This window comes from Podarcis pityusensis (genome assembly GCF_964106645.2).
Source record: "Podarcis pityusensis genome assembly, chromosome: 9".
NCBI classification, from domain to species: domain Eukaryota; kingdom Metazoa; phylum Chordata; class Lepidosauria; order Squamata; family Lacertidae; genus Podarcis; species Podarcis pityusensis.
In genome coordinates this window covers 27451961-27468388 of record NC_138034.1, presented here as the reverse complement: position 1 = coordinate 27468388, position 16428 = coordinate 27451961, and the positions used below count along the sequence as shown (strand labels likewise).

At 39.6% G+C, this 16428-nt stretch overlaps 1 protein-coding gene across 1 annotated transcript in view; it reads left to right on the top strand.

Moving 5' to 3' along the window:
* TENM3 (teneurin transmembrane protein 3) overlaps nucleotides 1-16428 on the top strand; it is a 974114-nt gene that overhangs the window by 709010 nt on the left and 248676 nt on the right. The window contains exon 11 of the mRNA XM_081021657.1: nucleotides 4802-4894. Coding sequence (XP_080877783.1) covers nucleotides 4802-4894 — 93 coding nt within the window. The remainder of the gene's footprint in view (nucleotides 1-4801; nucleotides 4895-16428) is intronic.

Here is a 16428-nt window from a genome sequence, read left to right as displayed (position 1 = left end):
TTTAGAGGAGGAAAACAAGAAAAAAAAATTCTGAATGAAACAGTGGATGTATCATTTTTGTGCTTCATGCTGTGGCCACAGACATGTGATTTGACGGTGAGTTTGGGGTAGCCCAATGCAAAAATCCTGAGAATCCATATGGATCTGTGCTTTATAACCACGTTTTTGCACCATTGTGGCCCCAGGCAACAGTGGGTGCGTGATTTTTTTGGTGCAGGCTGTAGCCATGGACATGTAATGTGATCTGATGGTGAATTTGGGGTGACCCAATGCAAAGTTCCTGAGGATCCATGTGGATCCGTGCTTTGTAACCATGTTTTAAGTGGGGAGGGAAGGAAAAACACAGAAGGGACAAGGAGCACGAGAGGGGTGTGCGGAGAAGCAGCTGGCTAACAATGCAGGAGAGGGGTTTAACGGGAGGGAGGAAAGGAAGGCAAAAGTTTTTCCTCCCCCCAAGCCAGCCCTCCCCCCCCCCTCTTTCTTTCTCTCTCTCTCCCACCTGCATTTTCCGGCTGCCTGCGATGCTGGACGCAGCAGCAGCAGCAGCGGAGCACGGAGAGGAGGAGGTGGTGGCTGTCGGCTGCGCTCCTAGCCGATGGAACCTGAGCTGGGTGGGTTGGAGTTTGAGCAAACACAGCAACCGAAAATAGTGGGCAGTAAGACCCTGAGGCAGAATGCAGGAAAGCAGCAACCTCCTCTCTTTAGCCTTCCTGATTTTTGCCTCTGTACTCGGGCCAGTCGGCTCCAGGGACCACACATTCGCTCAATAACACGCACAGACATTTCCCCTTTTTAGGAGAAAAAATGTGAGTGTTATAGAGAGAAAAATACTAGTTAAAATTGCATTTTGCTCTCTCACCTCTATAGTGGGTCTCCATCACCATCGCATACCATCCAGGTCATAGCAGTCTTTTACTTCAGTCTCAAGCACCTTTTTCTTCATAGATTCCTAGAATTGTAGAGTTGGAAGGGACCCCAAGGGTTCCTTCAGCAGTCACTGGAGGTGACATCTATTTTCCTAACTGCTGTAGACCTTAATGCTTATTGTAGTATTCACTGCTCAGACATTTAGCTGCCTTATTGTCTTCTTTTTAAGTTTCAGCCCTATTGCTTGCTACTTGTTTTTGGTGTTGTTTTATTGTATCTTGGAATTGTCTGTCCAATAAAAAGGTATCCTAGGAGACAAACAATAGAAAAGCTAGCAATACCTACATACAGAAAAGGGGTTGGGTGTTCAACATAATTAAACATTGATTGTTATAAGACTACCCAACATCAGAGAGGATTGTTTTTTGCCAACATTGTAAGGTTTTTATTGGTGCAGAAGGTCTCAAAGTAAAAAAACAAAAAGGAAAGTAACTAACTAACTGTGTACCTTATTGTGTTGTGAATTCTTACTCTCCCCTCCCTCCCCAATATGAATCTGATTTATATTGCTGCTTCCTGTCTGGGTTTGTCTGCTGTCTAGTGCTGAGTTTACTTTGCCACTATGAGGTCAGTATATAAAGATTTAACACAGATCTGATTTGGTTAGGCAATCCTTTCAGCTTTATTAAATCAACAACTAGGCAAATCCCTAATACAAAAAATCCAGGCATGGATGATATCATAATTATCATATTCTAACACAATAAAGCAAAACTATATGACTTAATTGAGTGGAACTCTACCAAACCCTTTCTTTGATTGATAAATCAGGTTATGTCTGATATAAAAGGAAGTCTCAGATCTCTACTCATTAGCAAACCACACCATCCTCTTCCTTCCCCCACCAATGTAACCTTTGCTCATTTCTTATCTAGTTTTCTGCAGTGCTTCATGTTGAATCTTTCTAGTACTAAAACCATTTTAGAATAAATGTGCACACTGCTATCACCAGACTTTAAACAGTAAGGGCCTCCTGCCTGCCTTAGCCCAAGTATAGTACAGCTGAAAGTACCCAACACTTTAAGGCAGAGAAATGTAAACTATGTCAGTAAATATTCTGGGTTGTATCCAACCCAGCTGGTCATATTCAGACCTACTGAAATTAATGGACATAACTAACTTAGTCCCATCAATATCAGTAGGTCTCCTTTGAGTAAAACTTCCTTGGCTTCAACCCTGTATTTGCAATAATAGCAATACATTGCAGGTACCAGTTCATTGTGCAATCAACACACACACCGTGCATATCCTTAGTTGAGAAGATGGTTACTGCAAAATGTATATATAAAATAATATATAAAAATACTTACTGTTCAATAGAAGAGAGCGTTTGAAATAATATCAAAATATAACTCTGGTACAGCTGTAAAAATTAAGCATGACTATCAAGAGCTGGGTGCTAAATGTGAACATCTGGAGGTGGGAAACTAAGGGACACTGGAGTTTGGTCAGGTGTTGTCTGTGTGAGACCATTCAGTTATTTCTCTTGTAGCAATATAGCCACACAGTTGGGCTATGTTTTATCTTAAACTCATACTGAAGCCATGAACTAGGGGATCTATATTTAACTTCTATTCTGCTTCTCTGGAGACAGATGTTGGTCTCTGGGTTAAAGCTACTTATTCTCACCACAGACTTTTGTAGGTTAGAAATTACCACGAGCATTTGTTTTAGTAACATTATATTTTTCCTATAGCCTGCATGTCTTTGGTCAGGTTTCTCAGTATTTATATCTTAGAAATTAAGCGCCGTCTCTCTGCCGTATGTTTTTCCCACTGTCTCATGCTAAATAGTATTGCATGTGTAGAACACAATCACCAGCACAGGGCTCTGTTTCCCAGTTAGTAAATCACTAGACAAGGGGTTTCCTGAATGAAGGGAAATGCTGATTTTGAAAGTACTTGGAGATGGAGGGGTTTGTGAGTGCTGGATGTGCTAAATCAGTGATCCAACACCCTCAAGATGCATGTAAAAATTCACAATCTGCTTGCTTAGAGCTGCTTGTAGAAAACTAGAAGTGTTGAGATGATTCTTAATACTGAGCATGTCTCCAAACTTAAACCACTGGAATGTTATCTTCACTGATAACTCTATTGCTTACTGAAGTGTTTGAGTCAATTATAACAGGTATTGTGCATACCTTGAACCTGCTTATAAACTTTACAGGTTATGTATGTCAATAAAGTCTTAAAAGCAGGACTGAGCAAAATAATCGGTCAACAAAAATTTGGGGGTGGAATTTGGTCTTTGTGGGGTAGGAAATCCCCTTGGAAAAAAGTACTCAATTTACTTCCAGATTTGTTTCTTGTATGCCTGTTACAGCCACAATAATCACTACTATTTTGCTGGAAGATCAGGAGAGTTGTCTGGTTGCCTAGGCAATGTGTAGATGCTGTCCTGTCTTCCAGCACTGAATGGTTGGGTGGGGTCAGTGTCAGGGGGAAACCTCTAGCTCCCTTCGTGCATTGATTAAAATAGGGGTGCAACTTTGCTGCCTGCAAACAAGGTTCCAAAGTAAGCAAGTTAGTTTCAGTTCACCTCTACTTAAGAATAACTGCACATTCTGTAGGTTATTGGCTAAAACTTGACCCAGAGAAATCCAAGAAAGTGTTGGGTTAACACTTGACCCCACCATTCATTGAATGCCTGTTCTCCTTAAGGGCAAGTATCTGCTGCAGCTCCAGCTTCAGTGTATTGTAATGAGCTTGCGTATTCTGAGCATGACCTTTGAAGCCACTTGGAGCATTCCAAAGCGGGATGGTGGGATTAAGTTACAATGCTGACTGAAGAGTGTCAGTACCTAGCCAGCTTCCCAGAAAAGCCTGTGGAAAGCCTTTTAGGGAGGGTGCTCAAAGCTGGTGGGAATCTTTCACCAGACATTCAGCTTAGGCAATTGTAAGAAGAAAGTGGAGCCAGGGTGCACTCGAGGAGGCTGATAAGTGGAAGGAGGAGCTGGAAGAGTGGGTACAGATGAGAAACAGAGGAACTGAAGAGGATCAGGGACTGGTTCCCAGTACCTAAGAGGGCAGTGTGTCATCAGCTGATCATCAGAATTCCACTCTCTGCCTTATATTGAGCTCTGATCAGGCCTTGTTAGCTATTTTAAGCACTGAAGAGGACTTAACCTTTTCTCAGGTGGCTTCTTATGGAAGCCATGCAAAGCCAGAAGAACTGGTATATGCTTCAACAAATGTAGTGGCAGCCTGATGGATAGGAGGTGCTCTGACAACCCTCTTCCCCCTTATGAATTCACTCTCTGCAATTCTTTACCAGTCCTGCATTATTTGTAATGAGCCTGTGTTTTCCCACCCCTGTCATTTAGATACTGGGCGTATTTTAATCAACTGAAGAGAATTTTATTATTGCATTAAGTATGGACAAGGACTTATTCTAAACCTGTAAAAGGGATGGTGTTAATCATTAATCCTTTCTTCTGAAATATAGTTATGGTCTTCATTGACTAAAGGGTGTGGGAATGTATGAGATTATTTGCAATAAATAAAATATTGTACATTTGTTTTAGAATATCTTACTGCTGTAACTTATAGGCTGCCTCAGGCATATTGCATTGTGGCAAATCTCTTTTTATTTGTTAATACTAAGGGCACAAACAATATGTTGTATATAAAACATAGTAACAGACTGCTTTTTTTATTCTGTTTGAACCAAAATCCAATGTGTTGGCCTAAATTTTGCAACAGTATTTCAGTGTGGGTGTGTAAATATAATGGAATAAATGGATGCGGGATTATAGCTACAATTTTATCTTTCTTGCCAGGATTCCATGAGGAACGAGTACTTTTAAAATGCCTTCAGTTTCCAAGAAGGTTCAGCCCCTCTAAATGCAACTTTGATGTTGTGATTTTCTCTACAGGGACTGCTGCTCAGCCCACCCTATGTTGGAACACTGAATATCATGATGAGGATCTGATCCTGAATGGAGATACTGAATGCTACCAAAATACAAGTAAATAAAAGTAAAAGTAATAACATAATAATGACAGAGAAATGCTGCTTCACAAGTTTACTCAGTAAACTCAAATTATTTTTATGGAGAAAAAATGGGTTTATGCACAAAAACATACCGTTAAGCATTTTACAACAATGACATATTGCATTCATTCCTCTTGTGAGGAACATGTGCCAAGTAATTATAGTAGTTGTCTTGTAAAGTACAGGGCCAGATATAATCCAAAGCTACACTTCGATCTCACGATCAGCATTCTTGAATTATAGCACCATTGACTGAACAGAAGCTGATAATTTGACTTTGATATCTAGGTTATACAACACTTATGGAATTTGACATATATATCCTTAACTACCCTCCTTAAAGGAACAAAAGTAATAAACACTTGAAGGGCATGGCTATGGTGCACTGGAAGAAGTTGCTGCATTTAATGCTAGTTAGTTAGTTCTCAGCTGGACTACCGCTGTGTGTGTGTGTGTGTGTGTGTGTGTGTGTGTTTAGAAGTGTTTAGAAGCTACAGGTGAGTGAAACGTTTTACTGCAATGCAGGGGTTTGGACTAGATGGCCCTTGGAGTCCCTTCAAACTCTACAATTCTGTGATTCTATATAGGGCTCAGAGTACAAATCTCAACTTTGAAAGAACAGAGTCTGTTTAGGCTGGACGAAAGAGGATTAAGAATGGATATGATAAACAGTTTAAAGACTGCACATATAGCCAAAAACTTCTGGGAGAATGAGAAATAATGGGAACGGTTGTCCTGCGAGATATATATATATATATAATATTTATTAATAATTTCAAAATTACCGTATTTTTCGCCCCATAGGACGCACTTTTTCCCCTCCAAAAATGAAGGGGAAATGTGTGTGCGTCCTATGGGGCGAATGCAGGCTTTCGCTGAAGCCTGGAGAGCGAGAGGCATCGGTGCGCACCGACCCCTCTCGCTCTCCAGGCTTTAGGAAGCTATCCACAAGCCTTGCAAGCCCAGTGGGAGTTACCGCCGGTTCACAAGGCTTGCGGGCAGCAGCCTGCAGCCCCAGCGAGTGTCCGCAAGCCCTCCGGAGGGCTCCCCGTGCTTCAGGCGAGTGTCCGCAAGCCTTGCGCGCCCGGCAGGAGGTCCCACCGGGCACGCGAGGCTTGGGGCGGCAGCCTGCAGCCCAAAGCACGCGGAGCCCTCCGGAGGGTGCCCCGTGCTTCGGGCAGGTGTGCGCAAGGCTTGGGGGGCAGCCGCGGGGGGGGATAATTTTTTTAAATTCATTTCCCCCCCCCCCAAAAAATGAGGTGCGTCCTATGGGCCGGTGCGCCCTATAGGACGAAAAATACGGTACAAAAAAAAGACAAAATAAAGAACAACACTACAATATATAAAAAAAGAGAAAAACACAGAACGTAAAAACCAATACAACAATACAGCAAAATAAAAAAAAGAAGGGGAAAAAAAGACACAAATCCCAAATTGCATATCTATAATTTCCATTTGCTTGTTTCATTGACCTCCTCACACCTCCCTTTTTGTATTCTAGTTTAATTAATTATTTCAGCAAATTCTTTCCATCTTTCTCAATTTTTGTTAAAAAATATGTCTTAACAATTTAACCTAATAATTAACTCAACAAGTCCTTTCCATCTTTCCCCATATTCTGTTATTCAAATTACCTTAATTTATTTAACCTTATCTTACCCCAAAATACCTTAAAGCTTAAATCTTAGTTTTCAAATATACATAGCTCCTGATATCATTTCTGCTAGAGTCATATAGTTTCATTCCAACATTTTCCCTAATATTCATTAAGCTAATTCTAAATAAAAAGTTTCCTTTATAAGTTTTCTTCCAATCGTCATCCAGCGTCTCCTTCTTCCTGGTCTCGGATCGTGTCAGTCCTTACTATCCATTCCATCTAGTCCATCAACCTAGAAGCCTTATGTCCGAGGCCCTTAAGTCTCTTCCATGTCCCTTCTGCAGTTCTTCTTCTTCTTGTTTATATTTGCCCTTTTCCTTGTCTTTTGTTGGTCTCTTTCTTAATTTCTTTCCTTTCTCATTGAGGAGTAGGTCTCTGGGGGATTCCAACCCAAAATTGTCTCCATTTCCCTTCATCCAGCCTGCCCATTCCCCACATTCCCACTCCCCACAGTCCTCGATATAATCCAAAAAGTATTTAATGTCATATTTCAAGGTCTCTCCAAAGTTAGGAACCTCCTCATCTCCAAACTCCCCCTGGCCACTTCAACTTCAATCTTCAATGACAGCGGCTTATGCTCCTGTAGGGCCTCGGGTCTCTCCATTTGAATTATTTGAGGTGCAACCGCATCTTCCTTCGTCGTCATCTGCACTTGCCCAGTCAGTAGAGAATCATAGGTTGGTCCCTGGATGATTTCTGTATCAATGTTCCCTGTTTGTCCACAGTTATTAACCACAACAATCAAATCCATTTTCTCATTCATCAAGTCCATCTTCTCGTGCATCTGTTCCAGCAAGGCATTTGTTTTGCATAAAGCAAGCACCCAGTCTTCCTCCCAGCTCATCTTTGGTCAAGGTCAGAAAAGACTGTTCCCACGATCTTAATCTCACAGATGTTGGATCCTCAAGTATACTGCAGCAACAATTTAACAAGCTCCCTCTAGAGGAGACAATTTCTCTTTGTATCCATTTTTTTTAAAAAAGGCAAAGGAAAGTTACTTTCATTTTCCAGATATTTCAGATGTTTTTCAGATATTTTGTTTCTTTAAAATGCAAAAGGCAACATTAGAATCAATTTGTCTCTCTTCATTAGCTATCTGTCAAAGTATTCCATTCACAGTCAGTGAGCCACTCCAACAGTTTCTGTCTCTGACACCCCGTTCCCAGGTTAGAGACGGTGGAAACTTATCCTTCTTCACTCCCTCTCCTGCTAGGGTTAAACAGAGCCCCCCCCCCCGTTTTCTCCTGCTTCCAAGGGGGGTTTCAGTGATTCTGAATGAAGGAAATTTAGGCTTTTTTGACAGCTTTCCCGGCTTTAGCTTACAAAATTTTTGCTTTAGACTATATACAAAAAGCGGAAGGCAGACTTCCTGTTTGCACCTTCCCACTTCGATACCAAATTAAGCAATTTCTTGATCCAATTTTCCGTTTCTACTCACGGGTACTTGTTTTAAGTCCAATTGTCCACAGGAATATGCAATTACAGGAAAAACGTGCAAAATACACTTTTTCACTTGGCCTTTGAGTCATTGTGAGGGTGTTAACAACTTGGTTTAGTGAACAGTCCATTAGAAGTATTTTCTTTCCGCTTTAGTTTTTCATTATTTTGCTATATTGATTTTAGTTTTGGTTATTATTATTTTTGTATATCTTTTAGTAAACTACTCTGCGGTGCTAATATGAAGAGTGGAATAAAAATGAGAATAATAAACAATAATAATGAAAAATGCATTCCAGGCCTAAACATTGGTCTGCACAGGGAGTGTCTCTAAATGATTTTATGATGCTGTATTTGTTTTTTAAGTTTCCTTTTAGCAGTAATACTTACCGTATTTTTTGCTCTATAAGACTCACTTTTTCCCTCCTAAAAAGTAAGGGGAAATGTGTGTGTGTGTTATGGAGTGAATGCAGGCTGCACAGCTATCCCAGAAGCCAGAACAGTAAGAGGGATCGCTGTGCTGTTCTGGCTTCTGAGATTCAGAATATTTTTTTTCTTGTTTTTCTCCTCCAAAAACTAGGTGCGTCTTATGGTCTGGTGCGTCTTATAGAGCGAAAAATGTGGCATTTTCTGTCAGTTCATCAACATAGTCCTCACAGTAAAAAACACTCTATATTTGGCAGATATGGCCAATCTGTGCCCCTCCTGAATGACAACTCCCATCATCCCACTGCCCATGCCAACTGGGTCTCACGAGAGGTGTAGTTCAGCAACACCTGGAGGATCAAAGGTTAAGCACCCCTCGAGGCTTAATTGATAACAACCTGCCTCCCTCGCCCTGTGCCCCCAGCTGAAAAAAATATTACATGTTCATTATCATAGCCTTCTTCCAGTGTTTCTTCAAAAATCTGAATTCTCCCTAATGTTGAATGAAAATATGAAAGTTATCCACAAAAACTGGTGTTGTATTATAAAACCACATTTGTATCAAAACAAACTATAGGAATGTTCAGTTTCAACCACTGAATCATAGAATTGCAGAGTTGGAAGGGTCTCATCTAGTCCAGCCCCCTGCAATGCAGGAATCTCAATTAGCTCATACATGACAGATAGTCAGCCATCCTCTGCTTAAATGTATTAATATTTATTTCCTGCTTTTTCCAGTAAGAAAGTTAGGGAAATAGGGTAATTATTAGCTTCCAACTGAAGAAAGGTTTTTCCTGCCAAGTAAACTTGTAGCAACCTATTTTCACCAAGCTTCTTTATATTACTTAAGGGAGAGGGGAGAATGAAAAATTTGGAACCATTTAACTGTAGTATTGAAATACAATATGACCTTAAACAGTATTTCTAATTTTGTTCCATTCATGATCAAGAAATGGTAATTTAAATTACTCTCAACCCATTATAATTTGAATAATTACAATTTATTAATAATTGTGTGATTGGATTTTAAATGCACAATACAATCACAAATAATCTTGTTGAATTAAGAAACTTAAAATGAACTAAAAACAACCCTAATACTGCTGGATCATTGCTCAACTTTGACATTAGAGCTCTATAATAGGTTCATAGGAATTCAAAAGCATAAAGGGGAAATGACTGATATGGCAACAGCCCTTTTTCTTTTATTCTTTTCATTTTTCATCTATGAGGTTACAATTTTTGCAGCTGGTCAGAAATATCATGTTCCCTACTGTCTCAAAAGACTGTACATGACTAATCTTAACCATGCTTCAAACTGAACATATAAGCAGCTGTTGAAAATACAGCAGGCATTATGAAAAAGTTTACCAATGTGCCAACAAGCATAAAGCACCTTCTTTTACAATGCCTGTTAATATGTATTTGAAGCTATAAATCTGAGCACTGCAGACATTTGCATTTTGCGTCACATTAGTTGTATTTTTTTAGAAGTTTACCTAATGGACAAATTGACTACTGGTTTAATGGGCAAGCATCTACTGAGATGGGCTTGGATTTTTGAGGTTGATGGTAGAGTTTTTACAGGACAATCCCCAAATGGTAGATGAGCTTTTGGAATAGCTGTAGCTAAGATAATATACTCGTAGACTAACATTTAAGTAATTACTTAAATATTTAAGTATTACTTATTCACGCCATTATCTTAATCCTAATATAATTCAGTCAACAAGAAATAGTTTTTTATTCTTATTATTGTGCCAATTTTTCAAGTTTACATAAATTAGTTGCAGCACAATATACAAATATAATTTTGATACCTTACTGTACAATGTTCCATCTTAATGCTTAAAAATTGACTCGTTGTTATAAACCACTGACTCCTGTGGCATCTTTAAAGACTTTATTTATTGTGGCATGAACCACTGCCAAACAGTAGGACATACTATGTGGACCACCAGTTCACATATTCTGTAAATCTGTGCACTTGCATGAGCTGTGCTGTTTTTGCTGAACACTGTATTGCAACTACTAGCCTCAGTGCATTGATCCCCTTCAAGCACACCAGGCAGTATGATCTGCAACGGTTCCCTGCCTCCAAGGTCTAGTGTCCCATAGAGGAAATAAATTCATGCAGAGCTACTCACTCTGCTGATATGAGTCACCATATGCAGATGCTCTGGACTGTTATGTATACCTTTAAATCAGAATTAAAAAATATTAAACTGCAGATATTTCCAAACATCTCTAATATACTTTACACATTTGAAATCCTACTTTCTTCATTGGCTCGAGAGTCAACATTGTCAGAGTGATAAGACAACTCGGCAATCCAAAGTGCCATCAAGCTTGAAAACCTTTGTGGTCAGCATGCTTCATTTGGTAGTTTAAAGTGGCTTGCTCACCCTTTTATTTCTGAATTTCAAAGTGTTTAATTCCATAAATCTGAAAAGAGTAAAAGTCTGTTATTTCATGGGAGCAAATAGATTTGATGAGCATTTGAATATTTTGGGTCAGCACATAGGCATTTAAAATGCCGCCAATTAGTGCTGAAGGTTCAGAATTCAGCTCAAATGTAGATAGTGACAAAAATAATGATAACTGGGACACAAATGAATAGCTCAGAAGACTTTCAAAAACATAATTTCTATCATAAGTCTGAAAAGGAGGGCTGGTAGTTGTCTTAAAGCTAATCCTAACCACAAAGGTTTGTATCCAAAATAGAACACAGATTTTTGCACAACAAAATGTTCTCCCCCTCTCCTCCCCTATGTGCCCCATAAACCTGTAGTAGGGGTTCCCCCAATGCTTCAGAACAAATTTAGGGAGGGCGTGGTGGGAAGAGAAGGGGGAAGTTGATTGATTTATTGTGTTTATGACACTGTTCCCCATGCAGCTTACAGCAAACATTCAAAACATCAAAATACAAAGCATTGGGAATATAAATAAACAAAATACTGAACTCAATACAGGAGTTAATAAACAAACATTGGCACGTAATTCAACACATCCCCAGATGCAATCTTTCTCCACTAATTGGTCTGAGGAGGGGCAAAACTATTAAAGAATCCTTAGATCGGATATTCTTCAACTGGAGACATCTCCTAATGTAGTTCAGGGCCATTCTAAATGTCAGCACTGCAGGGTCTTCCACATGTCCCTTAACGTTAGAGTTTCAGGGTCCACACTATGGATGCATTTGGAAATTGAACCGTTCTTCAACTTGCCAATCATCACATGTCATGTATGAGATTATATGCCTGTGTAAGAAAAATGTATGTATGATAAGAATTCTGGAACATAGGTCTAGAATTAGACAAAATGTTGTGGATGCACCCCTGATGCAACACTACATCGAATATGGCCATACAGATGAGGACATATGTTTTTGGTGTTACAGGCTTATAAGCCACACCCGAATAACTTACCAAATGTTAAAAATATCTTTTTACAATTAAGAGTCCAAGTGGATCTTCCACCTAGATACAGTTACTCCAAACGGCTGGAACTTTCATTTAGAATTGAGTTGTTTTCTGTGATCCCTTTTTATGATCCTTTAGTAGATCATCTTTGATGAAACAAGAGTATTGTCCTGCTTCTGTGCATCTCAAGGCATCTGGTTGGCCACTTTGAGAACAGAATGCTGCACTGGATAAGTATTTGATCTGATCCAGAAGAACGGTTCCTGCATTCTTACAAACTATTTCATTTGTTCATGTGGCTATGTTGATACCATGTTCCATTCTGGGCAAGGGATCTTCTAATATTGCTCCCTTTCCCTTTCTACCTCTTGGCAGCAAGTTTTGTGAAGCCACCTTTTTGTCTTCTCAGTACCATACCTTCTGGTCCAAATTGCATTTATTTTTTACACTGATCCATCAGTCTGATGGTGGTATTGCCTACTATTTCAGTGTGCATTCTTCCTTGTATACATGTTCCCTACACATTTCCCTTGCAAAATTCTTATTACATGTACAGTAATAAAAAGGGAGGACTGTGTGCCATTACAAGGATATGCCATTTATAATAATTGATCCTGCACTGGGACTTGATTCTGTTCTTGGTATAGGGGCTGTCATCTATCATATGTTCATACTTTTATGAGATAAACATGTAAACATTAATTACCAGCCAATCCCGTGTTTCTATTAAATTAATATAATGTAGTCACAATCCTATGCAATCCCAGCAATAAAGTAGAAAGCAAAACAATAGCAATGGAAACAATATATAACATAGCAAACCCAAACATTTTAATAGTGTCCCGGGTAACTTTGTTGGCGTTGGGCATCGATAGCACTCCCACAATCAAACTGTGACCTAGCAAAGTGGATGGCAATCATGGCTGCCAGCAGCCACAGCTTGTACAGTTTTGCATTGAGATCTGAACTACTGGCATCACAAACTTGACAAGGAACAGGATATATGCAGCCCATTTGACAGATAAGTAGCCAAACAAGACAAGACAGGGACTGATGCTATGCTAATCACAACAGCCAACCAACTTCTAAGTAGGTGTTTTAATATATAACGCAAGAACTAATATTAATAGAAATAAAACCCAAATCTATCAATGTTAATTGAATTTTTACTCAAATATAAGTATGATCCTCAATTTACATATTTAACTTATAGGTAAAGGTAAAGGTACCCCTGCCCGTACGGGCCAGTCTTGCCAGACTCTAGGGTTGTGCGCTCATCTTACTCTATAGGCCGGGAGCCAGCGCTGTCTGCAGACACTTCTGGGTCACGTGGCCAGCGTGACAAGCTGCATACCTGTCAAGCTCCTTGAAGAGCAAACTGGAGAGGAATGAATCCATGAAGGATGCACCTCACAATGAAAGACATGTTGAAAAATTCTGAGAAAGGAAGAAAAATAAATGTAAATGAAGGGGACCCACTCAAAAACGCATTCTGCAAATAAGGAAACTGAGTATTCTTGTACAGTCTTACTAACAGGTGGTGAGAGGAACAGTACAGATCTGATTATTGTTGAGGCTATAAGATCACTCAGCAATGTTGTATTCTATGTTATTTTTTGGCACTGAGGCCTGGTGCAGTGCAGTGATTCATGAAGGTAGGTGATGAGGCAGTTCTGTATACATCTGGTCTGGAATCTCTCGTTTAGGTATTATAATAGATTACACAAAAAGAATGACAGTGAATACCTAAATATCATAAATTCCATTAGATTAACCATAATTACTTAAGAAGTTTATTAGCTCTTATGCAGAGCAAAAATGAAATAATTTTGTTTTTGTTTTTGCACGCTCAAGCTGGTGACTAATCACTTTTATGTTTTGTTCTCAGAACAAAGGAGGGGTGTCTGCAATCTAATTAAGGTTGGTTTGGACTTGGCCAGATAGATAGAATACGTTTGTATTAGTCATTCACCCATCTTTGGAACCCACTTGGGTTTCAGAGAACCCTTGCATAGAGCAGAATAGTAATGTGAAAACTGACATACAATTCACTGTGGCGACAGTCCCTAGGCTACTTATGCTGGAGTGTTGGCAATAAAGTCAATAGAAATACAGTGTGCTAGTGCTCATCCCATGATAATAAATGAACCAGATTGTTGGTAAAAGGGAACACAAACTCATAAGGGAGTAAAGGTAAAAAGTAAAAGTAAATGACCCCTTGATGGTTAGGTCCAGTCAAAGACAACTATGGGGTGTGTGATGGCTGTGTTCTACTGTGCCTCTGAATGCCATTTGCTGGAAATCACAAGTTGGAGAGCACTGTTGCCATCAAGTCCTGCTTACTGTCTTCATTAGGTTCATCTTGGTAATGCCTGCCAATTACTGGCCCTCAGTATTTTGTAAATTTGTGACATCAGGTCTCTTGCTGAGAAATAGCTACATTAAATTTCAAATCATGTTGTAATTATCAGTAAATATTTTACTGATACCCATGTGTTCTATTTTTTTTCTTATACAGTGGTGCCTCGCAAGATGAAATTAATTCGTTCCGCGAGTTTTGTCGTCTTGCGATTTTTTTCATCTTGCGAAGCACGGTGTCGGGAAAGTTTTGGAAAAGCTTCAAAAATCACCAAAGTCTTTAAAAACCTCAAAAAAGGCTACCACACCGCGTTCTATGAGTTGCTCCTCGAAGTCAAGTCGCAACTGTATTAACGGTGTTAAGAAAAAGGAAACAAACTTGCAAGACGTTTCCGTCTTGTGAAGCAAGCCCATAGGGAAAATCGTCTTGTGAAGCAGCTCAAAAAACCCTTTCGTCTAGCGAGTTTTTTGTCTTGCGAGGCATTCGTCTTGCGAGGTACCACTGTAACTTTAAAAACGGAACCGAGTGACCTCCTTGTAGGATATCTACAAATTTGAAAACCTTCAGAACATAAACCTCAAGGAAAAGGCTAGCAGGCGTATATCTCAGGAAACATTTTGCCTCATTTATCCCCAATTAAGAAAAAGTAAACAGCAGGTTAGAATCAATAGCTTTGCCTTCTGCATAGACAGTATTAGGCTTTTAATGAGCAATGCAGAGGTTTCCCATCTGCCCCCGTACATGGCTGTCAACTTTCAGATTTGAAAATAAGGGATCAGCAGCCTCACCCGTCCCAGGGACAGTCTACGGGATATCTAACAATCTGGGATAGCAGCGGGAAGCAGCAGGAAACGGCGCTGGAATAAGGGAATTTCCCACAAAAAAGGAAAGGTTGACAGCTATGCCCCAGTATTTGTTGTGGTTCTCTAATCTCATGTATCTGAGCTAAACATAGGTATCTCAGCTAAGTTGATTGAGGGCTTATCCACACTTACTTTTCATCCTCACTTTCCAGGCGCAGTCCACAATTTAAAGCTCTGCCCGAGCACCCCCTTTTCAGCTCCAGAGTTTTCCCTGCGAAAACCCACTCTTTAAAGCTCACTTGGAGCAAACATCAATTTGTGGAAAACCCAAAGCGACTTTGGTTCCGATTTAGCTTTAAAGAGTGGGTTTTCGTGGAGTGTTAGAAGTGTGGACCTCTGCCTGGAAAGAGCAGGGCAAAAGGTAAGTGTGGATAAGTCCTGAGATGAATAACTTGCTTCCTATACATAACTACTTTAATGTACACATGTATCAGGTAGAAACAATGACCCAGTTCACTAGAACAGGCCAAACCGAACATGTATGTTCCTGTGTAAGAGATCATAGCCGCTTTGCTCTTCCTCCAGTCCTCCTACTGTGAGCAAAGCTATGGGTTGGTTTAAGCATGTTGTTCAAAGTTGGGATCTGACACTTGGTCACTCTAGATAAACCATAGACAAACTTCTCCAAAAGTGTCCCACTGTCTAACAAATCTAAGCCCTCTTTCCCAATGGCTCCATGTCATGCATTGAGACCCTGAAGTTCTGCATCTCTAGCTAGCATTACATGTGGAACAAGTAGAATTTCTGAAAATGCTTCCTTGCAGATTCTAGACTTTAGCATTTTAGATAGCAATATAAATTTGGCTTGCACAACTCAGTATTATGTTTTTCAATATTAGTTGGACTTCCTGTGTACCATACCATAGACTCCTTTCCTTTATCAACCTTTATCAGATAGGTCATATATCTGTTTTCCTGATACTATTAATGACAATTCTGTCTTTGTTCCTTAAATTATGTCTTTGTTGCTGAAATTCTCTGACCTCATAACTAAGTTACTACTGCTGCCAGTAAAATTAATTATCATAAGATTTTTTCCCCCTCATTCACACTGATCAAGACTGTAAAATGTGCAATGTAAATTAGGGCATCAGTGAGTTCGTGTCCCAAGAAACTAATTTAAAAATCCCCTCTGGATTTATTGTGAATTTCAAAATAGTCTCTTTTGATGCAGTGCTAGAGGTTCTAGGAGAATTATAGCCAAAGTAACTACTGTTTGGAAAATACAAGCAACGTGATTCCAAAATTAGGCAAATGTTTAATACAAAAGCATTGTTTAGCTTCATATGTGAAGCTCAAATATCTTTTGAGCGTTTCTTGAAATATATATATTCAAACATGGTT